Source organism: Capricornis sumatraensis, chromosome 17 (genome assembly GCF_032405125.1).
Source record: "Capricornis sumatraensis isolate serow.1 chromosome 17, serow.2, whole genome shotgun sequence".
In the NCBI taxonomy this organism is placed as follows: domain Eukaryota; kingdom Metazoa; phylum Chordata; class Mammalia; order Artiodactyla; family Bovidae; genus Capricornis; species Capricornis sumatraensis.
Genome location: NC_091085.1, coordinates 64,388,947 through 64,414,327, shown reverse-complemented (window position 1 = coordinate 64,414,327; position 25,381 = coordinate 64,388,947). Strand labels below are relative to the sequence as shown.

At 49.0% G+C, this 25,381-nt stretch overlaps 1 protein-coding gene across 1 annotated transcript in view; it reads right to left on the bottom strand.

Annotated features, from left to right (window-relative positions):
• KSR2 (kinase suppressor of ras 2) overlaps positions 1–25,381 on the bottom strand; it is a 439,453-nt gene that overhangs the window by 68,279 nt on the left and 345,793 nt on the right. The window contains exons 8-10 of the mRNA XM_068990000.1: positions 19,673–19,738; positions 16,437–16,563; positions 7,105–7,273 (exon numbers count right to left, since the gene is read on the bottom strand). Of these exons, the coding sequence (XP_068846101.1) occupies positions 7,105–7,273; positions 16,437–16,563; positions 19,673–19,738 (362 nt within the window). The remainder of the gene's footprint in view (positions 1–7,104; positions 7,274–16,436; positions 16,564–19,672; positions 19,739–25,381) is intronic.

Genomic DNA, 25,381 nt, shown 5'->3' with positions numbered 1-25,381 from the left:
CCAGACAATCCAGGGTAATCTTTCCACTTCAAGATCCTTAATTCAGTAACAGCGGCAAAGTTCCTTTAGGTGTGTAAAGTAACGTATTCACAGGACCCAGGATGAGACCATTATCCTGCCTAGCAAAGGCACAAATTTCTGTATCTAAGGAAAGATAATATAAAAGAAAATTCCTCAGATTTACTGCTGATTTTCCTAGAATTCATTTTACTTTCCGTCTGTTCACTGGAGGCCAGTTGTTCCAGACATCCCCAAGGTTTCCAGTGTTATCACTGCTCCAGTGGGGTGAAGAACCTGGATCGGGGTCCAAGAGGGATGTCAGGGGCAGGAGACAGGTCACACAGAGTTTTATATCCTCAAGTAAAGGCAGTGAGCAGGGATGGGATCAGATACGAGTCTGAGCTGGTGGATACACTTCCAGAAACAGATTTATCCATTCAGGGACAAGCTGGCTCACCAAGAATCAGTACAGTGGCTCCAAACGTGGAATCCAGAACCCAATTCTGTAGGGTTGAATCTGTGTTCCTCCTTTGATTGCCTGTGAAAGTTTGGGCATCTCTCTCCAAGTCTCAGTTTCCAGATATGTGAAATGAGGACCAATAATAATCTCTCCTACATAGGGCTGAGCTCATCATTACATGAGATAAGAGCTCAGGGACGATGCAGAATCAGGGTTAACGCGATGCATAAGCTGTTATCTAAGTTCTCTTAACTAATAGACAAGAATGCTTTATAATTCATAGACAGAGAGTTTGAAACAACTCAGTCGTGAGCTGGCCCTGAGGGTGGAACTGGTTTATAAACCTCACCCCCATCCCAGAATGGACAGCAAGTTCTGGTACTCAGGATCCAAGCACCTGGCTTTGAGCCTTGCACCCAGTGAGTGAGCTGCTCATGTTTGTTAAATTACTCAAGTCTCTTTTAGCACAGCAATCCCCCAAATATCTTAGCTAGCTGGAACCCAAATGGATGCATTTTTCTAATTCTGGAAAACAAAGTACCCAGTTTGGGCAGCAACTCGTTCAAGGTTACAGAACACAGCTTTAAAAGAAATCTGACCTCCGTGATGTCAGGGACCCTTCTTCCATTAGATAACTTAGGTTTTTTCTCATTGCATGTGGACATTTTATTAGTCAACAGGACTAAAATTAAAAAAGAAAAACTACCTGGGATTCTCAAGAGACTTAGCTTATTTCTTCCCTCCCCAACTGGAACTGGGGATTCAGTGTCTGCAGAAAAGGTTAGCTGGCAGTTAAACATTCTTTTAAAGAGGCGGGGCTGGTGATGGGGAATGGGTGTCACTCTGAGAAGGGACAGGTGTCCAGCAATGGGACACCCGGCAAATGCCTCCACACACAGCCTCCGACTCCTGCCAGGACCCCTCCGTGGCCTGAGGACAGCTCGCTCCTGATGACTGAAAGGGCGAGAGTCTCGGCCAGAGGAGGGAAAGGGTGCTGTGAACCCCGCCTGTTCTTGCTGATGATGGACACCAGAGAGAAGCAGGGGCAGCTGATGACTCTGAGTGGCTCCTGGCTGTCTGGTATCAAAGAGGGTTCGGGAACTGAGAGGTTGCAGGTGACCAGAGGTCAGAGAGACAAACAGGCCACTTTGAAGGCTCTTCCACTCTCAAAGCCACATTCCCTCCCTATGGACTCCTCAGGAGCAGCCTCAGTGGCCATCTGAAAGAAAGGCTCTAGAAGGAAGGTGGAAAGATCACATTATCCCCTGCCTAAACCATGCAGTTCCCTGCAAGGCCCCACCAGGCCTCAGCCCTGCAGCTCGGAGCCTTGTCTGGTGCCTTGGTTATGGGCACTCTGAGCCATCAGTCACAAGTTTCCAGCTCTTTCTGGTAACAGGGCCTTTACACGTGCTCCCCTCTGTCTGCCTGAACAACTTCCCTCCTGCCTTCAGCTGCCTCTGACGTTTCAGCCTCTTGACTTTGCTCATAGCACTGTTCTCTCCTCACAGCACTCACCACAATTTAAAATCCTGTTTTCGTGTGTCTGTTTGCTAGGCTAACACCTGTCTCTTCCACTAAGCTATAAACTCAATGAGGGCAGAGACCGTGACAGGCAGAACAAGGCCCTTTCCCCCCAACTCCATTCCCAAGACGTCCGCATCCTAGTCTTAGGAACCCGGGAATATGTTACCTTACATGACCGAGGGGACTTTGCATATGTTTAAGGTGAGGATCCTGAGATAAGGGGATTATTCTAGATTCCCTGGGTGAACCTTGAGTATAATCACAAGGGTCCTTATGAGAGGGAGGCAGGAGGATCCAAGTCAGAGGATCAGAGGAGATGTGATAACGGAAGCAGAGGTTGGACAGAGGTAGGGCCATGAGTAAAGGCACGCAAGCGGCCCTTGAGGAGCTAGGAAAAGGCAAGGGAATGGATTCTTTCCTAGAACCTCCTAAAGAAACCAGCTCTTCAGACACCCTGATATTGAGCCCAGTGAAACTGACTTTGGACTTCTGACTCCTTAACTGTAGAGTTATAAACTTCTGCTGCTTCGAGCCACTAAGCTCATGGCAATTTGTTACAGTGGCAACAGTCAACTCATACAGGGCACATCTGATGTATGCCTTGCTCCTTACCCAGTGCCTCAAACAGTACCTGGTATATAGTGGATGCTCAGTAAACATCCATTAAAGAAATGAATGGATGGAATTCAGGGCCAGAGACTGTTTAAAGAAAAAGAACCCGCAGTTCTGGGAGGTAAACGAGCCTCAAGTCACTTGTTCACTCGTTCATTCCCTCAACAAACATTTAATTAGTGCCTTCAGCAGTCGGCACTGGGCTGGGCTTTGGGTGTAGGGGTAGGTGAAGTAGATGAGTTTCCTAGTGTCATGGAGCTGACTTTCTGATGGAGGAGACACTAAACACGGCACCAGGTTACTCCAAAGGAAGAAGGCGTTTGAACATTTTAGCCTGAGGAACCCATACAACAGTCCCTTACAAAGTCCCTTCATGTACCTTCCCACAGCAAATGTCATACAAACAGGCAGGTCAGAACCATTTTACAGATGACAAACTGAGGCCTAAACAGAGTCAGTGCCATATTCAGGGCCATAGAGGTGGGAGAGGGCAAATCTGGGATCCAAACGAAGCCCTCCACCCTTCACTGTGCCATGTCCAACATGGCACCAAGATTCTGAAGGGAGTGGCAAAGAGCAAGGGGGTCCACCCAACCAGCAGAGCACAATCCCAGATTCTGTGAAGGGTGTCCTTCACGGGCCCTGAGGTTAACAGTTGAGCCAAATGCCTGTAACCACACGGTCTCTTTTCAAAAAGAATGTTCTAGAGTAACCAGTGCCAGAGTGTTAGCGTGAATTATCTTCAGAAAACTCAATATCTGGCAAGAAATCAGAGCCAAAGCTCCTTTCCCATCAACAGAGACTCACAGTCTGGAGTATGTAACAGGTGACCGGGGCCTTGTGTGAACAGAATACATGTCTGTCACCCTGGAGGAATTTTGCCAAAACCGCCTAGGCAGGCAGCGGGAAGGTCTGACTGTCCTTCTAGAGGGTGAAAGTGAAGTTGCTCAGTCGTGTCCGACTCTTTGCAACCTGGTGGACTGTAGCCCACCAGGCTCCTCCGTCCATGGTATTCTCCAGGCAAGAATATAGGGGTGGGTTGCCATTTCCTTCCCCAGGGGATCTTCCCAACCCAGGGATTGAACCCAGGTCTCCAGCATTGCAGGCAGACGCTTTAACCTCTGGGCCACCAGGGAAGCGTCCTATTTTGTTTTCTATGCCAACACTGCATTTTATTGTTATTATTCAATTATAAAATGGATGCATGTTTCTTGCTATTATATACACTACAGAAGTTCATAAAATAAAATTCCTCTTCTTAGAAAGAACACCTGCCATGAAGTCCTGCAGACATTTGTCTGCATATACAAATACATACACACACACGTATAAATATATAGACATGGAAATACATTAAATCATTTTACAACAAATAGGATGCTATTATACCAGTGCTTTTGCAAATCACTTATTTTCCACTTAAAAGATATTATGGATTTCTTCCCATGTCCAGGATATTTACAAAGAGCTACTTCATTCTTTTCAAGGGCAGCTGAGTATTTGGTTATACAGATATATTACAGTGTATTCAAACACTCCCCTCCTGATGGGCATTTGGGTTGAGTCCAGATTTTTCACTGCTACCAAAAAAAATCGTTATAGATCCCTGTGCAAACACTTCTGTGTATAAATTCTTAGAAGTGATACTGCTGGTCCAGGGAATGTACATTTGAAACACTGACAATGCCAAATTACCTCCCCTAAAAGTTTAATTTAATTCCTACTCTCAATTTCAGGGTATCTGGGGACCTCATCTTTATTTCCACAATTCTGGTTAGGGTATATTACTTAGCACTGGTAGCCACTGTAATTTGCTAATCCTGTGTTTAATCTAATAATGATGAAAGTAGCTCACCTTCGGTTAGCTCTTGGACGAGACAGGTGCTCTGCTAAGCTTTGCACATGTATGGTAATGTTGAGCCCTTTGAGGGTTCTACAAAGTAGGTGCTATTATTATCCCCATTGTACAGATGAGGAAACAGGGGCACAGAGAGGTCAATAGTTTGCTCAACAGCACATAGATATTAAGTGATGGAGCTGGGATTTGAACCCAGGCAGTACTCTTGCCTGGAAAATCCCATGGATGGAGGAGCCTGATAGGCTGCAGTCCATGGGGTCGTGAAGAGTCGGACATGACTGAGCGACTTCACTTTCCCTTTTCACTTTCATGCATTGGAGAAGGAAATGGCAACTTACTCCAGTGTTCTTGCCTGGAGAATCCCAGTAGGCTGCCATCTATGGGGTCACACAGAGTCAGACACGACTGAAGTGACTTAGCTTAGCTTAGCCCAGTTCCAGAGCTCACACTGCTGTTCTAAAGCGCCTTCACCCAGAGGACCCATTAGTCCACTCCCCAAAGAGGGTCAGGGCACTATTGGGACCTGCCATGGAGTAGACGCAGACCCGCTGGAAGGCTAGCAGAGCAATTTGGTCAAGACCCCTCCCCAGGGCTCTGACTAAAGGGATGAAGGAAACAGGGACCACCCCTGGCGACTCAAGATGCCAGCAGAGTCTCCTAGAGATAAAAGAGTGCTGGTGCTTTGATGTACGGTTCCCCCTTAAGAGGTCCTTTGCCAGCCCCCTGTCTGTAAACAAGCAGCAAATGGTTACAGGGAAAATAGCCCTGAAGCGAATATCTTGGGTGAGGGGTGGAACAGCTCTAGGAGAGCATCCAGACTCTTCCCTGCTGAGATTGAGGGGGGAGGGGTCAAAGGGGTGAAGGGGGGGTCAAAGGGCTTTTTTCCCATTCGCTTCCTTCCAGGGAAGTGGAAATGGCTGGGGGTGCTGGTGGGAACCCTCGGTCTATGGAGACGCTGGGCACTGTTGCCTGGTTGACCTGGAGGCACTTACTGAGACGGTTCCAGCTGATGATTCCCGTTATGGTCCTCGCTGGCTGCCAGGTGAGGGGCCCTCACACCACAGGTATGAGGCTGCCTTGGGACTGGACTTAACCAAAAAATTCCCCATGATGCAAGTCTTTAAGACACACTCTATCCCTTCGGACACAGCCCAGATCAAAGCGGTGTGGGCACGTTGACATGAGCAGCTTATGCTCAACGGGTGGATGTATCTGGGTGTTGCCCAAATGTGGGGCTGAGTCTTTATCTGTTTCCCAGATATTCTCTCACAGCTGGGTAGGCTTGGAGGTGTGACCTGTTACTGAGGACCTGGGGTTTCTTCCTTTCCCCCTGTGAGGAAGCTCTCTGGCTAAAGGGGAAACCAACCCCTAGACCAGCACTGTCCAGTGGAACTTTCTGCAATGGTGGGAAATGGTCTACACCTGTGCTGCCCAACAAGGTGGCCACTAGCCACAAGTGGCTCTCAAGCACTTGGAATGTGGCAAGCATGACCAAGGAATTAAAATTTTAATTATATTTATTTTTAATTCATTTAAATTTAAATAGGCATAGTGACTAGTCTGTACCATAGTGAACAACATAGAGCTAGACTTTGGTCCCAACTCATCAAACCAGACCTCATCCCGCCAGCCTCTGTCTTGAAGTCAGCTATGGTGCTACAAATATGGCTGAGCTGGAAGTGTCCTTGTGGTCGGAGAACAGGAGGTGGGCTGGGCTGAGCCCCGGAAGGGGTGGGAAGACACTCAGGTCTGCCTCACCTGAGAGCTGAGAAAGATCCCTTTCGTAAGTCCAAGAAGCCAGAACACTGCACACGAGGGCTTCTCCATGGTCTCATAGCCCAGCACACGGTCTCAGGTCAGTGGCGGAGTGCCCTGGAGTTTGTGAGCTGGAAGACCCTTTGGGGTCCTCTTGTCCACCTGCATCCTCTCAGAGGTATGAAAACTGAAGCCAGAGGTCACAGGGCAGGGACATGAGAGAGCTGGCTATTGACTCCTGGACGCCAGCTCGCTCTTGTGGAGCCCTGTCTTGATGTCTGCGCAGACTCAGAATGCAGCCTTGCTCAGGTGTGTGAGCCCTGAGGTCCTTGGCACAGGATCCCACTGCCAGTTTCAACTGATTTAGCTCTTCTTTATTTTGGCAGCCCTAGGTCTGAGTTCTTAGACCTTCAATCTTCATTGGGGCATGCGGGATCATTAGCTTTCAGTGTGCAAACACTTAGTTGCAGCATGTGGAATCCAGTTCCCTGACCAGGGTTTGAACCCAGGCTCCCGACACTGGGAGTATGGAGTCTTAGCCATCGGCCCACCAGGGATTTTGCACTGAAGGCAATGTCTAGCTTCAGAGCAGATGGCTCCCCCTGTGACTCAGACTTAGGTAGAGACCCCGGGCTGCTGCTTCCCAAAAGACAGAGTCTCTGAGAGTCCCCTCACCTTCTGAGCCTCGGTTTCCTCATCTGTAAAATGAAGCTGATCCTACTTACCTCGTGGCTGCTCTAAAGGTCACATAAGGGACTATGCAGCAGTTGCCCTGCATACAGTAAGGCTTGATCCATACGCTTCCAGCCTATCACCCTTCACGCGGACTGGCCTGGACACGGCTCCGGAACGAACCCGACTTCTCACCCCGTGACCTCCCATGCACAGAAGGTACCTGGCAGGTTGAAATTCTTCTGCTGCCTTGTGCACTGTGGAGAAGGGTGTAGGGGAGAAGGCGGCGTGGCGCTGGGCGGGAGTGGGGGTGCTGGCGAGGAGGGCGTGGAGGATGTCGTGGACGAGGGGTTGCTGCTGGAGTCCGGCTGGTAAGGAACAGGGATGTGGTCCTGAAGAAAGAAAACAGGGCAGGGTGGGGGCAGGGGCAGGCAGAGAGGCGGAGACACTGCAGCAGTGAGGCTGAGCTGCTGGGGAAGACCACCCCCTCCGCATCCTCGGTGCCTCCTCCTCAACCGCCAGACACCCGCCCCCCACAAAGTCCCACCTGCCTCCCCACACCCCTCACTGGGTTGCATCCAGCTGTGGAATGCAATCTCTTGAGTCAAGTTCCTGCCCACTGCCTGGAGCCCGGGCTGAAAGGTTACCACGTAATGAAAGCCAGGCGGGCGATAGCCACACTCCTCGGGCCTCTTTGATTTTGGAAAGTCCCTTGCCGAGGTGCCCAGAGAGCTCTTCCCATCCTAACGCCTCTCCTCCCGAGTGTTTTATTAAAGAATCAACAGCCTGACAGCTCAAGAGAGAGTGCGAGAGCCAGCCTGCAGCATCTTTGCTCGCATCTCGTTTGGAACCAGCACAGCCTCCTCTGGCCCTTGAAACTGTTCTAAAGCCAAGATGAAGACAGAATCCATGTGCACATCCTCAGAATGGCGCTGGTCAGGGTGGGGCCAGTATCCATGCAGTGGGCTGAATACTGTCTCCTCTCCAAGACATGTCTACTCAGAACCTTAGTATGTGACCTAATTGTGATGGGACCATCCTGGATTTGGGGTGGGGTGGGGTGCATAAACTCCCATGTCAAGTGTCTTTATGAAAAATAGGAAAGGAAAGACACACAGAGGGAATGGTGCTGTGAAGACAGGCTTCTAGAAGCCAAGAAATGCCAAGGACTGCTGGAGCCACCGAAGGTTAGGGGAGGGGCATGGAATGGATTCTCCCGTGGAGTTTCCTAAGGAGCCAACCCCGCTTGACACCTTGACCTCAGGCTCCTGGCCCCCAGACTGTGATGGGTTTTGTCTCAGCTACCCAGTTTGCAATAATTTGTTTCTGCAGCCCCAGGAAAGTAATAAGAGCAGAATTCCAAGTGAGGGAAAGGGGAACATAGCCACCACTTCCCCATGCATTCTGAACAAAATGCCTAACCTCACCATTCCTCAGTTTTGCCCTCTGTAAAATGGGAATACTAGCAAACCTCAGCATCCCAGGAAAGAGGTTCCTACCTCTCAAAGTCGGCAGAGCTAAGCATTTTCAGGAGTACCTTAACCTGTTCACTCACAGCACATGGATAATTTGGTCCCTGAATCACTCAGAGCTCCACCACTCAGCATAGCTCCAGGTACCCAAGGATGGTTTTGTGTGATCTGATTTTGTCAACAGGTGTGTTTACCTGCCAAACTCCAGAGTCAGTATAGCAAATACCAACGAGCATAGAAGGGTGGAGGGTCGGGGGTGGGGAATAGACATTCCTCGTCTGGAGGCCCAGTGGGCGCTCAACCGGGTTGTGCATGCCCCTTTCCCAGAGGTCATTCCACTCCCATGAGGTCATACTGCCTCCACATCAGTGACTTCCCCACTGTGAGCTTCAGTCTCTCCTTGCCCTTCATGTGGGCTGAGAACACCCACTGTGCAGCTCTGTTGTGAAGTTTAAGGTGATGTATGTACCTAAATCCCTAGCACTGGGATAAGGCATTTTGTTACCAATAAATGAAAGCAATTATATTTGTGACAGCACTTATTTTTGCAATTAAGCTTTCAATTTGAGATAACTGCAAATTTGCATGCAGTTTTAAGGTATCCCAGTCAAAGCCGTGCTTTTTCCAGTAGTTATGTACGGATGTGAGAGCTGGACCATAGAGAAAGCTGAGTGATGAAAAATTGATGCTTTCCAACTGTGGTGCTGCAGAAGACTGTTGAGAGTCCCCTGGACTGCAAGGAGATCAATCAGTCCTAAAGGAAATCAACCCTGACTATTCATTGGAAGGACTGATGCTGAAGCTCCAATACTTTGGTCACCTGATGCGAAGAGCCAACTCACTGGAAAAGATCCTGATGCTGGGAAAGATTAAGGGCAGGAGGAGAAGGGGGCAACAGAGGATGAGATGGTTGGATGGCATCACCGACTCAATGGACATGTGTTTGAGCAAATTCTGGGAGGTAGTGAAGGACAGGGAAGCCTGGTGTGCTGCAGTCCATGCGGTCGCAGAGTCAGATATGACTTAGTGACTGAACAACAACAATGCATTCTTATTTAGTTTTTGCCAATGATAACATCTTGCAAAACTAGGGTACAATGAAATCACAAGCCAGACACTGAATTGATACAGTCGAGATACAGAACGTTTCCATTACCAGAAGGATCCCTCATGCTGTCCTGTTCTAACTACACCCATTTCCTTCTCTCTCCTCACAACCCCTCCCTCCCATCTTTTACCCCCGGCACCACTAATCTAGTCTTCATTGCTATAATGTCATTTCAAGAATGTTCTATAAATTGAACCATACAGTACGTAATCTTTTTGGATTGGCTTTTTTTCACTCAGGATGGTTCTCTGGAGATTCATGCAAGTTACTTCATGCAGCAATGGATTGTTCCTTTTTGTTGCTGAGTGATATTTCATGATACGGATGTACCCAGTTTATCTAATCAACCATCCACTGAAGGACAGGTAGGTTGTCACCCTCTGTGGCTCCTGTGGATCAAGCAACTACAAACATGCCCTGGACAGAGTCCTATTCCAGGCACGGTCATGCTCTAGTTCATTCCAGCCACCTTCCAAGTAAGACCACCTTGGAGGTAATTCTGATCTGATTTTAATAGCAAGGTATCAGGAGGCCAGGCTTCTTACTCCATTCTAATTTACCTAATGGTAATTACATGTTCCTGGCAACAGACTGGTTAATGTAAGGAAAAATAAGGCAGTGACATGTGGGCTAGGTTTTATGTGGCTGGGCTGTGAAGCTACCACACAGTCAAAGGGGGCATAGGAAGTTTTCAGAGGAAGTCAGCGACTGATTGTGTCAGTAGAGGGATAAAGGGAAATGAAAGTCAGGCATCTATCCATCCTAGCAAGACTCTCTTCTTTGAACTTCTACTCATAGATGGGCAAAGAAGTTTCCATAGCTGCTCTGCAAAAACACATTAGCCTTATTTAAAAAGCATAAAGGTTTGTGCTAAAAACAGTGTCCTGCTAGGCATACAGATCAGGCTCAAATGACAGAGCATGTTTAAATGAAAATGCTGGTTCTTGATGCACACATTCAGGCTGGACTTGGGCTTGCATCACTTCCTCTTCTCTCATTCCTACAACGACTGCCATAGTCACATCAAATGGCCCACAGTTGCCAACACAAACCAGGCTATCTCACATCTCCAAGGCTTGGGAGATGTTATTATTTCTGCTTGGAACGGGCTTCTCTGGTGGCTCAGATGGTAGAGAATCTGCCTACAATGCAGGAGACCTGTGTTTAATCCCTGGATCCGGAAGATCTCTTAGAGAAGGGAATGGGTACCCACTCCAGTATTCTTGCCTGGAGAATTCCATGGACAGAAGAGCTTGGAAGGCTACAGTCCATGAGTTTACAAAGAGTTGGACACGACTGAGTGACTAACACTATCTTCCCAGCCTTGTTCCAGTTGGCCTGGAAGATGCCTACAGTTCGCAAAGAGTTAGACACGACTGAGTGACTAACACTATCTTCCCAGCTTTGCCCCAGTCAGCCTGGAAGATGCCTGCTCTTTCTTCAAAATGCAGCTCATCAAATGCAGCTCAGATTGCCCCTCCTCCGAGAAGCTCCCCTCACCTCCCACTCAACCAACCAGGTCAGCACATTCCTCCTCCTGGGAATGGCCCTGCCTGGTACTAGCTTGCTCTAGTACTGGTCTTGGCTTCTGCTGTTGCTTCAACACCATCACTTCTCAGCTTGCTTGTCTGTCTTTGTCCTCAAGGCTAGAAGCTCCCTATTCCCACTGTGGTCCCTTGAAAAATGTGTGCTAGAGGAAGGAAAATAGAAATGAAAAGAGGGATGGATAAGGAGAAGGGGGTGGGGAGAAAAGGTTTATGTCCTCCTACTAGACTGTGCCTTATTTATCTTGGAATCTGCAAAACTTAGCACAGAAACAAAACCATAAGACGTGGCTAGTAAGTGTTACATGTATCAGTGAATGGAAAGGAAGGAAGGAGGGAAGGTGAGATAAAGAGAGGGAGGCAAGGAGAAGTTGTCTTTATGGAGGAAAACAGTTAAGGCAGAAATTCAGTCTCTTTCATATCTGAGGCTCAGGGCTGGTGTGAATCAACAGAATCAGCAGAAGAGAAAAGTGCACACAGTGCCCACATTCCCCAGCAGAATAGCTAAATGGGAGGGGAAACTCCTTCCTTGGGCCAGACCCAGATCTGTGTCCCAATAGGAGGTCGTCTTCTATCAGAGGGAAATTCAGACCTTCTCAGATCATGCAGGGAAGGGCTAATGGTGTAATCCCTCTTTCTGAGTGCAGCTAAAATGTGGAAACATCCTTCAGAAACCATCCAGCCCCCCACTTCATGTTGTAGGTGGGGACGCTGAGACTCAGTCACCGGGGCAATGTGCTGGAGTCATACAGAGAGTCAGTGGCCCAGGTCCCCATCTCCAGCCCAGAAGCAGAAACAGAAGGCTGAACCAAGTAATGAGAACTCACATCTGACTCTGAGAATCAAACGAAACATGTTCGCTTCCCAGGTTCCCCTTCGACCAGCTGTGCACTGACTTTGACATGGCAGTAATAATTACTCTCTCTCCCATGGAAACTGTCCCCCACTCCAACCCAAAAGTAGCAGTAGTAGTGTTAGTCGCTCAGTCGTGTCTGACTCTTTGCAACCCGATGGACTGTAGCCTGCCAGGCTCCTCTGTCCATGGAATTCTTCAGGCAAGAATACTGGAGTGGGTTGCCATGCCCTTCTCCACTTCCAACCCAACAGAGTCTCCTAAACAGCCTTGTCTTGTGACCTCCAAAGCCCATTCCCAACTCAGGACCAAAAGTCAGGGCATCACAGCAGCTGCTTAATGACCTATGATACCTGGAATAAACAGATGAGTGGGTCCAAGAGGAATAATAGCAGAAAGCAGAGCAAAGGTGGAGAGGAGATGAGGCTGAAGGGGACAGAGGAGCCACGACAGGCCAGAAAACAGATCAGCTGAGGTAACAAGGAGCAGGAGTGCTTCTACACTGCAGAAGTGAAGATGGGGAGAAAAGATGAGAGCAGAGGATGAGGAAAACAGTCAACAGTAACAGACCAGAGGGGACCCACAAAGAGTAGCCGACCACTGTCCTGATGGAGGACCAGAACAGTGAGCCATGGTCTTGCTGGGGCTCTGAGCTGCTGACCTGAGCACAAGTCTGTCCTCTACGTCCAGTTTCATGAGCCTAAGCTCCTTCACCAGGATTCCTCTTTCTCTTATTGCCCCATGCCCAGTCCTTCCAAGAGACAGTTCCTCGTGCTGAGCTAGCAGAGACGAGGCTCTGTTCCTTGCAACCAGCTGAAAAGGACAGCAAGTAGGCAGCCCCTCCAGAAAGCATCCCTGCAGTGGGCAGATCTTCAGCTTCAGACACCCAGGTAGGTGGGGCTTTTGAGGCCTTGATGTGGAAGCATGCGCCTTACAGACTAGACCCCTTGGGAGCCTGCAGATGCTCCTGCTGCTGTCGCTTCTCCTCCATCCCCTCATCTTCCTCCGTCTCCTCCGCTTCGTCATCTCCTCCATCCCCTCACCCTCCTCCATGTCCTCCGTCCTCCTCATCCTTCTTCTTTCTTCCATTTCCTCCTCCTGCCTCTTCTTTCTTTTTTCCCATTCTTGCTCCTCCCTCTTCCTCTTTCTCTTCTTCTCCCTCCTCCTCCACCCCTTTTCTTCCTCCTCCTCCTCCTCCTGTTCCTCTTTCTCCTCCCCACTGTCTCTCTTCTTCACCCCTGAGCTCTTCCATGCCCTGAGGACCCAGTGTCAGGACGAAACCCTTTACATGTATCACTGCACCGGATCCTCTCGATAACCCCCGATACATCTACCACTAGAATGCCTGTTTTACACAGGGGGAAACAAAGGCAGAAGGATCTTGGTTCGGTCAGAGCGTATGCAGAAACTGAGTTTCAAGCCCAGACCTTCTGATTCCAAAATGCACATTCAAACCATTAGGCTGGGTGAACAGGCCAGGTTTTTATGAAGCTAGATTGACAGAGCTAGACGAGAGAGGAGACAGAGCAACGAAAGGAAATCTTCAGACCAAATTGGCTCAGATATCTATTGCACTAACCACATCATTGCCTGACAGAAAGAATCTGTGTGGAGCTAGTGAGAAGAGAAGTAGGCGGGAAAAAATAACCCAGTTCTCTGATAGCTCCTGTCCACCTTCATGCCAAAGCTGCTTTCTAAATAGAGGTTAATTTCTCTCTCTTATCAAATTCTCCTGCTGGCAGACAAGCAGAACAATGTCAGAGTCAGCGATCTATCTGAGCCATGTTTCTGTCCCACCTGACACCAAGAGGCTCACTGTGTCTGTAAAGCCAGAGAGAAAGGTCTCGAGATGGCTCTGCACCACTCACCCCTCAAGAGGTCATAAAGGAAAGGATGGTTATAGTTACTTCCCAGAAGCCTCACCACTGGCTCCTCACCCCTAAGCACCCCAACTTCAGAAGTGGGAGACCCTCCCCTAGAGGAAAAGTGGACCCAGCCTGACACTGTGATTAGAAGCCCAAGATTTAAGCTTATAAAAATAGCTAGAATTTCCTGGCCACTTATCCACATGCCAGGAACCTCTCCCAAGTGCCTCGCCTTACACTGATTATTTCATTTCATCCTCCCAGCCATTCTCTGAGGTTAGTATTCTTCTTGCTCAGCAGGAGACATTTTAAAAATGTGGCCCCAAGTTCCTTGGACTCTTCCCACTGACAAGTGGGACCACGCCTCCTCCCCTCAAATCTAAGTAGGCTTGCAACTGCTTCTACCAGCACAGTACAGCAGAACCGACACTGACAGCCCTTGGCTAGTGACAAGCCAAGACAGTGCATGGGGCTTTTATATCGCTAGGTTATGAAAGCCTCTGCAGCTTCCACCTTGTTGGATGAGAAGGGCTCTGCAAGCCCTGAGGTGCCGTGTAAGAAGAGCTCACTACCCTGAAGAAGCCATATTGTGAGGAAGCCCAAGCCACAAGGCAAGACTGTGTGTAGTTGCTCCCAAAGAGACCCTCTGTTGAGTTCAGCCTGTGACTCATCCCAGCCCAGACATGTGAGTGAAGGAGCCTCTAGTTCAGGGGTTGACAAGTTTTTTCTTGAAATGGCTCATTAGTACACATTGTAGGCTTTGTGAGCCAGTGCTCTCTGTTGTAACTACTTAATTCTGCTGTTGTAGTTTGAAAGCTGCTGCTGCTGCTGCTAAGTCACTTCAGTAGTGTCCGACTCTGTGCGACCCCATAGACGGCAGCCCACCAGGCTCCCCCGTCCCTGGGATTCTCCAGGCAAGAACACTGGAGTGGGTTGCCATTTCCTTCTCCAATGCATGAAAGTGAAAAGTGAAAGTGAAGGCGTTCAGTCGTGTCCGACTCTTAGCGACCCCATGGACTGCACCCTACCAGGCTCCTCCATCCATGGGATTTTCCAGGCAAGAGTACTGGAGTGGGGTGCCATTGCCTTCTCCAGTTTGAAAGCAGCCATAGAAAATATGAACGTGGCTTGTTCTAACACAACTTAATTCACACAAAAAAAAACAAGCTGTGAACTAGATATGGCCTGTGAGCCATAGTTTGCCAATCCATATTCTAGACAATTCTAGCCCCCAGCTGCATCAGCTTTCCCAGTTGAGTCCCTGGGCATCATGAAGCAGGAAAAAAACATTCCCACTGTACTGCTTTCCAGATACCTGACCCACAGCCTCCACAAGCATAATTAAAGAGCTGTTGATGTCCACCACTAAGTTTGAGGTTGTTGGTTTGCACAGCTGTGGATAACTGGGACATGCCCATTTTACACACAGGAAAGCTGAGGCTCAGAGATATTAAGTAACCTGCCCAGAGACTCTAAGAGCAAGTAAGTGGAGGAAGCCAAGACTGGCTGCCAAGTCTGCCTGACTTCAGAGGCCAAGTGTATCATCAAGTCCTAAGACGACACCACAGGAGCCAGATGGTGAATGACTGAGACCCAGTGCGGTAGGTGACAGCTAGAGAGAAAAAGAACATATGGGCTTTGGTAGGGAGGTCGGAGAAGGAGGGAGGGACCCGTTGTGCATGGAGGCATGCAGACTGCAGGAAGGGGTTGACTGTTTCCTCCACTCGACAGAAAGCCACAGGAGGGTTTTTCAGCAGAGGGTGGCATGATTCAAATTACATTCATTAAGAATCACTCTGGCTGCTGTGTGGAGAATGGATTAGGGAGGGGGCTAGGCCCTCCCCAGCCTTATGCACAGAAGGGAGAGTATGGTTGGTTGCCAGGGACAGGTCAAGCGGCCAGAGATGCTCATCCGGGTGGGTGACTGTCCACACACTTGGACTGGCCCACACTTTATCCACCTTCCACACAATGCACGGAGGCACCACAGGGCTTGAGAAACCACCTGCTGGCATGTGTTACCTCTTCCTCATCCATGAGGCTTTAGGTGTCCCTGGGATCCCTTTGGTGTCGTCCAATGCACAGATCAAACAAAGAATGAGGAAATCCCCAGTGGAAATTTCTAGGCCATGTTAGAAAGAAAGACACACAGAAAGGCCCACTGCTGACCACCATCTGAGGACCAATCAGAAGCCAACCAGATCGGCTATGGCTCAGAGCTCAGGGACCCCACACAGATCCATCTACCTGGTCTTCAGCAGGAGCTCAGAAACAGAGTTTTCTCCCAGGGTGATTAGATTCAACAGATGTGTCAGAGAGTGCAGGACCTTCTGCAAAGCTCATCCTGGCAGATGATGAAACAGCTCAGAGCAAAGAGGGTGGAGCCTGGACCACTAAGGATCCCCTCTCAGGCTCTCCTCCCATCCCTACTGTGCCCCATCAACACGTTCATTCATTCTCATTGCCAGGTGCCCTCTCTCTAAATCAGAGAGACTTCTGGCACATTCGCTCTGCACTGATGGCTGGATGCCACCCAAAACTTTCCTAGACACAAGCCACACAGAAGGAGAAGAGAGCCCGGGGCGCTGGGAAGTAAGGGCAAGGCTCCCAGATCAAGCCACTGAGTCCTGTTTGAGAACATTCCTCCCTCCTGCTCCTCGTCTGGCAAGGCCCCAACCCAGCACGCCTGAACCCAGAGGAACCCCAGTCTCACCTTGTTGATTTTGTTGGTTTTGGGGAGTGTCTGGCTGATGTGCAGGTCCGAATACCGGGGTGGCTTTCGTAGAGGGTTGTTGATGTCACACGGGACGGACTCTGTCCGGACTAACCTTGCTGGATCCGTAGGGGTAAAGACAGAGATTTGGGAGTTTAAGTACCACTTCTGCTCCATACTGATGCCAGGAGAGCAGACCCCTCCTCAAAGGCACACCTCCAAGGCCGGAAGGGAATTGCCGAGAAATGACAGTCGTTGTGCTGTGTTACAGTAGCGGGACACGCTCCCCACTACCTGTGTCCTCTGCGGCTTCTAAGATGTTCGTACCGTCAACACACGGCTTTGGACAATTAAAACTTCTAATAATGAAACTGAAGCTATCGGAATTTTTTTCTCCAGTATAATAATTGTTTCACATTGGTGTTCATTTCAGAATTGAACCTCCTTTGAAAGACAGGCGGCTCCAGATTTCTCAGGCGCTATCATCAGTGGACAGCTCATTGTGGCCACCTGTCCCTCCCCCATCTAAGCTTGTATGTTACGATCATCCTGCATCACTCGTGGGATTTCTCAGGCCCGAGCGGCCTCTAGCATGTCAAAGCACATTTGTCCTAGACAAGGTCATTGGGGATCCCTGAAGGGAAGTCTCGGCTCCCCCAGTCTCCCCTCTGTATCCATCCCTGAAGGCACACCAAAGCTGGACCAGCAGGCGGTGCTAAACAAACGCGTCCTGACTCCAACCATGCCATCTGAGCCCTTCTCTCTGTGAGCCCTCTGTTACTTACTGTTTACAGGGTCTGTGGGAGGGGCGAAGCTCACATGCAAATGTGATGCCTGGTAATGCTACTGGTTAGCTGGTTTTTATTGGGGTGGGGCCATTAGGGAGAAAGTTACAGCTTTGGACTGACCCAGGGATTTAATTTCTCTCTTAAGCCTGAGCTACCATCACCATGGAAACCAACTATATTTTCAACTTCCTACCAAAGAGAAGTGGGTAGAGCAAGAAGCTAGCAGAGTGCTGGAAAGTTCCTGTTTGCTCTTTGAGTAAAGGGGGCATGGCCCTGACGGTGGGTGGGCAGGAGGGTGCCCTTCTTCAGATGTCAGTGTCTGAGAGCGGGTCACCTACCAGCAGGCTGGTTCCGGTCTCCATGTGGGAGTCAGGGCTCCAGCAGGCTACCACGGAGGGGTGTTCAGCGGGAGGCGATTTCCCCCAAAGAATCTTTTGCAAGACAAGGTCTCCAGAGCAGTGACAGTTCAAGTTTAAAACAGGCCTGGGGTGTGTATACAGTTGCTCAAGGAACAGATGGTTCTTAATTAAGGATGTGAGGTGGGAAGGGGAAAGAGGAAAGAGCTGCAGACTTTTCCTTCTCTTGCAATTTCCTCTCCTTGTGGAGGAAAGCAATGCAAAGATCATCGAAAACCAATGGGCCATTGGCTCTGGAAGACAAGCCAGCACTTTCGGCAGCCATCTGCCTCCTTTTTTAAGATTCTCTTCGGTTCATTTGAGAACAGGGCAGGTTCCCCTGAGCCCACGCTGACCCAAGGCCAGGAGGGCTGGGAGAGGTGGAGGAGGAGGACAAGGACTAACAAGTTGTGTTCCCCAAAGTTGGCGCTAAGCCTCCACCCAACCTACAGAAGGCGGGTGGTGGGAAGGGGGCCCACAAGAATTTTCACAATTTTAATAAGTTGCTTACATGGGCTTCCCAGTGGCGCTAGTGGTAAAGAACCTGTCTGCTTATGCAGGAGACATAAGAGACTCGGGTTCGATCACTGGGTTGGGAAGATACCCTGGAGGAGGGCGTGGCAACCCACTCCAGTATCCTTGCCTGGAGAGTCCCATGGACAGAGGAGCCTGGAGGGCTACAGTCCATAGGGTCACAAAGAGTTGGACACAACTGAAGCGAATTAGCACACGTGCACAACTTTTAAAAATAAGTATATGGCATATGAAGCCATTTGGGCTTTTTTAGAAACATGAGAAATGGTACAATGCAAGTCACGTTGCTGGAGTGGCCATCCCCTCTAGGAGGTGCCTGGGCTCTCTCTCTGCTTTGCATGGCCCCATCCAGCAGCATCTGTCATTCAGGGTACCTGCTTGACCCTGGCAGGCATCTGAGTTTGCAACTTCTACTCTAGAGCGGTGCTTAACTTTAAAGTGCAGACGAATCACGTGCAGATGCTGTTTAAAACGCAGATTTTGATTTGACAGGTCTGGAGTGGGGCCAAAAGTTGTGCATTTCTAACAAGCTCCCAGGTGATTCCCATGTTACTGCTGGTCCATGGGCCACAGCTGGAAGAGTAACGGTCTGGACCGGCGATGGCCAATATCTGCAATGATGAACGTGTTCTGTATCTGCACTGTCCAGTACAGTAGCTGCATGTGGCCACGGAGGCCTTGAAATGTGGCTGGTGTGATTAATTAAATTTTTACTTTTATTTCATTGTAATTCACCTAAATGTAAACAGTCAGATGTGGCTGGTAGCTACTGTATTGAACAATACAGGCTTAGAGAGTTCCCCACTAGATGAAGTACAGTGTCGATAATGGAAAAACTGCCCCAAGAATCAGGGGAACTACATTTTGAAAGTTGGACTACCAGGCCCCCTATTGTATTCTTGGCAGGCAGGGAAAAAATTTTCCTTCTAGTCTTTCCTTCCGACTAAATTGGTCTTGCTTTTGCTTGGTGGAAGGCTGGTAGTGGCTTCCCAGAGGCAGTGTCTGGCTACCTCTCTGCCCAACCAGGTTGGCCCAGGCACTCCCAAGGCCCCAGGAGACGGAACATGGATGACTCAAACCAACAGGTCTGATCAAGACCCCTCTCTGTGCCTATTTCTACAGGGCCAATTGACTGAGTCTGAAGAGCACACCGTGGAAAAACACTCAGCTAGTGCTCTTTTTAAGTGGGAAAGGAAAGGAATAGGGCTGGGGGGAAAGAGAGGAGAGTGAAAAATTAGGAGAGAGGACAAGAATGAGAGAAAAGAATTAGGGAGGGGAGATGAATCTGGGGCTAAAGTATCAAGGAGACCAGAGTGAGGACAAAGATCAGGGAGAACGGGCACCGGGATGGATTAAGGAGGCAGATGCCAGGAGGAGGGGGTCAGAGGGAAAGAAATGAGGCAGGCAAAGGTTAAGGATCAAGGGGTTTTCCAAAATTTACCTGGATAGACAGCTATCTCAGATGGCCTGCAGGAACCCCCACTACTACCCCAGGGCAGGAAGCGTTAAATACTTACCTCCTCGGTGGATGATCAGAAGATGACAGGGCGGGGCTTCTTTGGTGCATTTGTTGTGGCACTTTAACCTGAGAGAGAAAAAGAGAGAAGGATGGATAGATGTATGGATGTCAAGATGAACAAGTGGATGGATGGATGGGTGAGTGGATGGATGGATGGATGGATGGATGGATGGATGGATGGATGGATGGATGGATGGATGGATGGTTAAGTAGATGGATAGATGGGTGGGTGGGCAGATGAACAGATGGATGGATGGACGAATAGATGGATGTTTAAATAGATCAGTGGATGGATGGATAGATGGGTGGATAGATGGGTGGGTGAATATATGGCTGGGTAGATGGGTGGATGAGACACACCAATGGTTCAGAAAGCTCTGGGTGCTATGGATACCAAGACGTGGGGGTGAGATAAGACAGCTACTGCAAAGGCATACCCTTGGAACCTAGGAAATTAACTCTGGAGAGAGTTTTTCTGCCATCCCACATTCACAGGTCAGTCCTGGGTAGTCCAAGAGCGGGAAGCAACTGTTTAACCAACAATGTCCACTTGGACTTCATGCTTTGAAAGACATTGTTATCTACCAGTCTATATTTGTCATCATCATTCAATCACCACCTGCTTACCTGAAGACTCATTTGCCAGCCATTGTATCAAGCATTCTATAGATGCTAGGTCATTAGATCTTTAAAGCACTTTTATGCAATAGGTATTATTCTTCCCATCTTACAGATAGAAAAGCTGAGATTAACTGACTTGTCCTGGCAGAAACCCTGGCTCAGTGGTGCCTGAGGCAGCCTCATTTTTTTCTTAAAGGCTCATTCTATAGGAGACAGCCAACCCAGACTTCTAATTAGGATGAGATTAGTAACAGGTATTAAGTTTTACTGGTATTATGTTTAAGAGTTTAGAAGCAAAATGTCTTCCTTTGAGACAAATCCAAGATGTCACCTTGCTCTTCCCCATACCTTTGTCAGATTTCAAAGGGTACTATGACTTGGTTTTCTCTTTTTCTTTTCTAAGGCCCCCAGACTCAGACCCATCGGGAAGGTCTCTGCTCCTCTGGAGATAACTAGTGTTGCATCAAAGCCCTGATGGAAAACCCTGCTGAGTGTGAAATTAGCCTTTGATTCATTCTACAAACAGGTCCTGGAGACACACACAACAGTCACGCAGATGAAGCCCCTATGTTTATGGGGACAGTTAATAAACACATAAATATCAGATCGTTGCCAGTGTAGGAAGATGGTGGGAAAATAAAGCAGGGAAACGAGATGGAAAGTGACAGAAGTGGGAGGGGAAAGGCTCCAGAGGCACAAAGGTTAGGGGGCAAAATCAAGCCTGATGGGTTCAAAGGTCAGAAGTTAAAGGCTGATGAAGCTGAAATGAAGAGAACCAGAGTGAAAGGAATATTTGAGGAAGGGGAGGGCAGCAGAGCCCCAGTACGGAGAGTCTATTTGATCCCACAAACACCCGGAAGAAATTAGAGGCTTTAGACAACCGTGACTGGGTCAGATGAATACACCTGAACTGGGGAGACTGCTGATGACAAACGATAGATCAAAAGGTTTCTGTACTCTTCCCTGATTGAAATAGCTCAACTTCCGGAAACTTCCAGAAAGAGATTGTTCCTTTCTGCCACCCCTGACCTAGGAGTCTTCTTGAGCAAACCCAGCGGGAAGGCTGATGGGCAGGTGTGAAGCAGCCCGTTCCCTGTCACGGGCAGCGCCATGAAGCGAGGGCAAGCAACTCAATGTTACCTTTGGACTGTGTCCAAATCAGGACGAGGCAGGCAAGACCCCTAGTGACCTCAGCCGTCTCCTGTCTCCTCCTGGCATCTTCCTTTCCGTCTTCTGCAGGAAGGGAGCAGCCTTCCTCCACCTCTGGCTGCAGGGTGGGAGATGGAACATGCATCCTTCCAGCCATGGCTTCAGAGGGCAGTGCCAGGGCCGGGAGCATGGCCCCTGCTCCTGCAGAAACCCCAAGAGATCTTTCTCTGATGCCCAGACAGTTAAACCTTGCACAGAGGTTCTCATGTGAAAAACTAGAGCCCACACATTCAGGACTTGCTGATCCAGACAGTAGGATGAGCTTGGCACTGGAATCACCAGACCCTGGAGGGGAGGGGGTACAGGGACTGAGGCCAGACATGCCTCATTTATGAAGAATCGTTTTTACAGCAGGAAACATGCACGATTCCACCAAAATTAGATTTTTTCCTTTTCATTGCCTAAGAAAGAAGAGCCACTAGCATGCAATTTATCGGTAGACCATCTACTTCAGAGTCAGATTCCCAAGGCATACCCTCTCCGGTTCTGACCCGGGAAGTGCTGGGAGTGTGGGTTTTCAGCAAATGCACGCCAGAGCTCAAGGACCACACAGAAGAGAGACACACTCTACTTCCCAGATAAGAGATGTCTGGATGCCTAAGTTTTCCAGAAGGCAGGGTCCTCCTTGCTCCATATCACCCCCCAAAATAAACAGATTTAAAAAGTAAAAGGAAATGGTGTCAGGATAATATACTGAACAAATCTGAGTTCAAAGCCTGACACCACCACCTCCTGACTGTGACAAGCTGGGCAAGTCACTGACCCGTTCTGAGCCTCAGTTTTCTCATCTGTAAAGTGGGGACAATCACAGCATCTGTCTCACAGGACAGTAGAGATGAATGATACAAGAGAGGTAAGGTGCCTAGGATGAGCACTTGAAGTTGCAGGTACTCTTGTTTTTACTGTGGGAGTTGTGTTTATTGTTAGTTTGCACAGTGTTCCACAAACTAACAATTTGTGGGACAACTCAGGGGTGTACTGTCAACAGACTGGACCCCAGGTGCCCATGACCATCACCTGCTCTTCTAGGACCCAGGGGAGGCTGCCTTCCCTTCCTGTCCCTCTCTCACTTCTCAACACCACCCACCCACCCCCCGCCACTGGGGTGGCCTGGGCTCACCTCTCAAAGAAACTACTTGTCCCAGATCCTTGTCTCAGGGTCTGTAGAAAAAGGGGAGCCCAACTAAGTTACCATGATTATTAGAGGAGGTCTGGAACACTGACACGGTCTGCCCCAAAGCTCTCACATCAAAACCAAGCCTTCTGCTCCTTGTCCTTCATGTGTCCCTTGAGCCCACAGTCCTTAAGGAATTGGGTCCTCCACGTGCTCCGTTCCACAAGGAGGAAAATGGAGAGGTGGGGAGGCCACCGCTGACCGCTCTGGACAAATCTCCGTACCAGACATGGCCCTGAGGACCCCTGCAAGTTAGGATGGTAGCTCTGATCAACTCAGGGCACCAGGTAAAGGTCATATGTGCTTCCAGGTAAAAAGCCTGGGCTTCAGAATCCAGCTGACCTGAGCCTGGGTCATAGTTCTACCTTTTCCAGACCAAGGAGGCATCCACCTGCCTGGCTAAGTTCCAGGTTCCTCGTAGGCAGAACTGCCATGAGGATCCAACGAGAAAATGTCCGAGTGGTGCCCACCTGGACGGCAAATAGGTCAATGTCTCTGCGGGCAGGGCTAAGGCACACTTGAGGGCACACAGGAAATGTCACACGAGCCCCAGGCAGCCTGGACACTTGGAAAGGATTTATTTAAAACTTTCATGGAAAAGAGTTCATTTTTTTCAACTTCAAAGGCTAACAGGATAAGCTTCAGTTATCAAGAAAAGTTGCTTACGTGGGATATCTCATTCTCCAAAGGAGCTAGCTGCTGGCCGAATAAGACATCCTCTCTGTCTGAAAATTAAATATGTGAATTTATCTTGGGGGCAGGATTTGGGTCTTCCTCCTCCTTGCAGCAACTTTCCTACCCTGCTGTCAGTGCCTGGTTTGTGGCTGGTGCCTGATACATGCTGAACAGACACTGGAGAGATGGAGGGAGAGAGGATAAGAGAAAGAAACAGGAAGGCAGCTCAGCAGAAGGGAATGCCCCCAGATTGCTTCTGGCGTGGGAACATGAATCGTCTCCATCAAATTTTCTGAAATTTTTTTGATGTGGACTACTCTTTAAAGTCTTTATTGAACATGTTATAATACTGTTTCTGTTTTATGTTTTGGTTTTCTGGCCATGAGGCATGTGGGATCTTAACTCTCTGACCAGGGATTGAACCTGTGGCCCCTGCATTAGAAGATGAAATCTTAACCACTGGATCATCAGGGAAGTCCCAAGTCTCCATCGATTTTTAGAAAATTATTTCTATTTCTTATAAATTATATCCATTGCAGTTTGTGAAGTGCAAACATACCCCTTCTGCATTCTCTTCTTTCGGCCCTCCGTCCTCCCCGATGTGGGGATGGGAGATGGGGACCTGACCACAAGCAAACTGGACTTCTGTGGATCCTGCCCAGGAACTATATGAGGCCAACAGTTTTATGAGCAGCTCTGCCCTTTCCTTAATGGATGTGTCCTGGCCCCCAGCACCCCCTAAGAGCAGATACAAGCCTGGAGAATGGCGTGGGGCTGGGATCAGAAAGGCAGCCTTCCTGGATGAGGCACCATTATGATCCTTGCTGGTGAAGACTAACATGTTCATTTCAAGTGGTTTGCCAGCGGAGTCGAACCAATTTATGAAAAGTTTGCTCCGGGCAGCCTAAATCCCTGATCCTTTCTTTCATCCCACACCAGCGCACTTTGCATCTGCCTTTCCTTACAGAGTGCAAATGGGATGTTTTTAAATACCTGGTCCCCAACATCCAGTGGAAGAAATGTTAAGCAAACACCCAACTGGAGTCAGGCGCTCCTACATAACCCTGGGCAATTCTGAACAACAATCCTGTGAGCGATGGTTACTGTTACACCCATTTTAAAGTCAAAAAGACCTAGGCTCAGGAAGCAGCCCAATCACATAGATGGTAAACAGCAGAATCAGGATAACCATTCATTCATGCTCACATAAAACAACATCATCTTCTCCCTCTGTGCCAGGTGCTGTGTGAGGCGCTGCGAGTGTATAATAACATAGAGGGAGAATTCTTCTTTAACCACCTTTCTTAGAATCATCTAGCAAGGAGTTTGCTATCTAGATGGGTATGGAAACCCATCTCTTGTCCTTTCAAACATGAATGCCATTTCACTCATTTCATTGCCTCAAAGTCAAGTCACCTCCTAGAAATGACCCCATGTGGATGGGAACCAGGATCCCAGAGCCTTGGGATCCATCCAGAGACTCCTTTTGAGATCGATTCCACCATCTAGTATTTCCTGAGCACTTACTGTGCCAGGCATTGTGCTCACCCTGTTTGTATGAACGGTGAACAAAGCAGACACAGCCCTTCCCTTGAGCAAAGTCTGGTTAGAGGGACAGAGCGGTAAACAGACAAACACAACATCGTATGTTACATGGGATGATCTGAAAGGGCAGGATATGGCACTTTGGAACTGAGGGGAGTCAGGGAGGGCTTCCTGGAGGAAGTGATAACTGAGCTGAGCCCAGGGAGCTAGCAGAGGTGCACAAGAAAGACCTAGGCTGAAGCACTAGGGTGCAAAGAAGCATCAGTGAGTGGGCACGGGTGCTGCTGCAGGGTTGGTGGCATGGAGAAGCTGGAGCTCTGCGCAAAAGGAAGGACTTGGTGAGAGGGGAGGAAGGAGAGGTAAATAAGGATGGCACAGGTCTGCTCAGGAACCTGGATTTTATTCTGAGAACTGAGTGGAACCAAGGAAGGTATTAAACAGGGAGGCGGAGGGTGTTAAACAGGGAGGTGATGCCTGGATAAGCA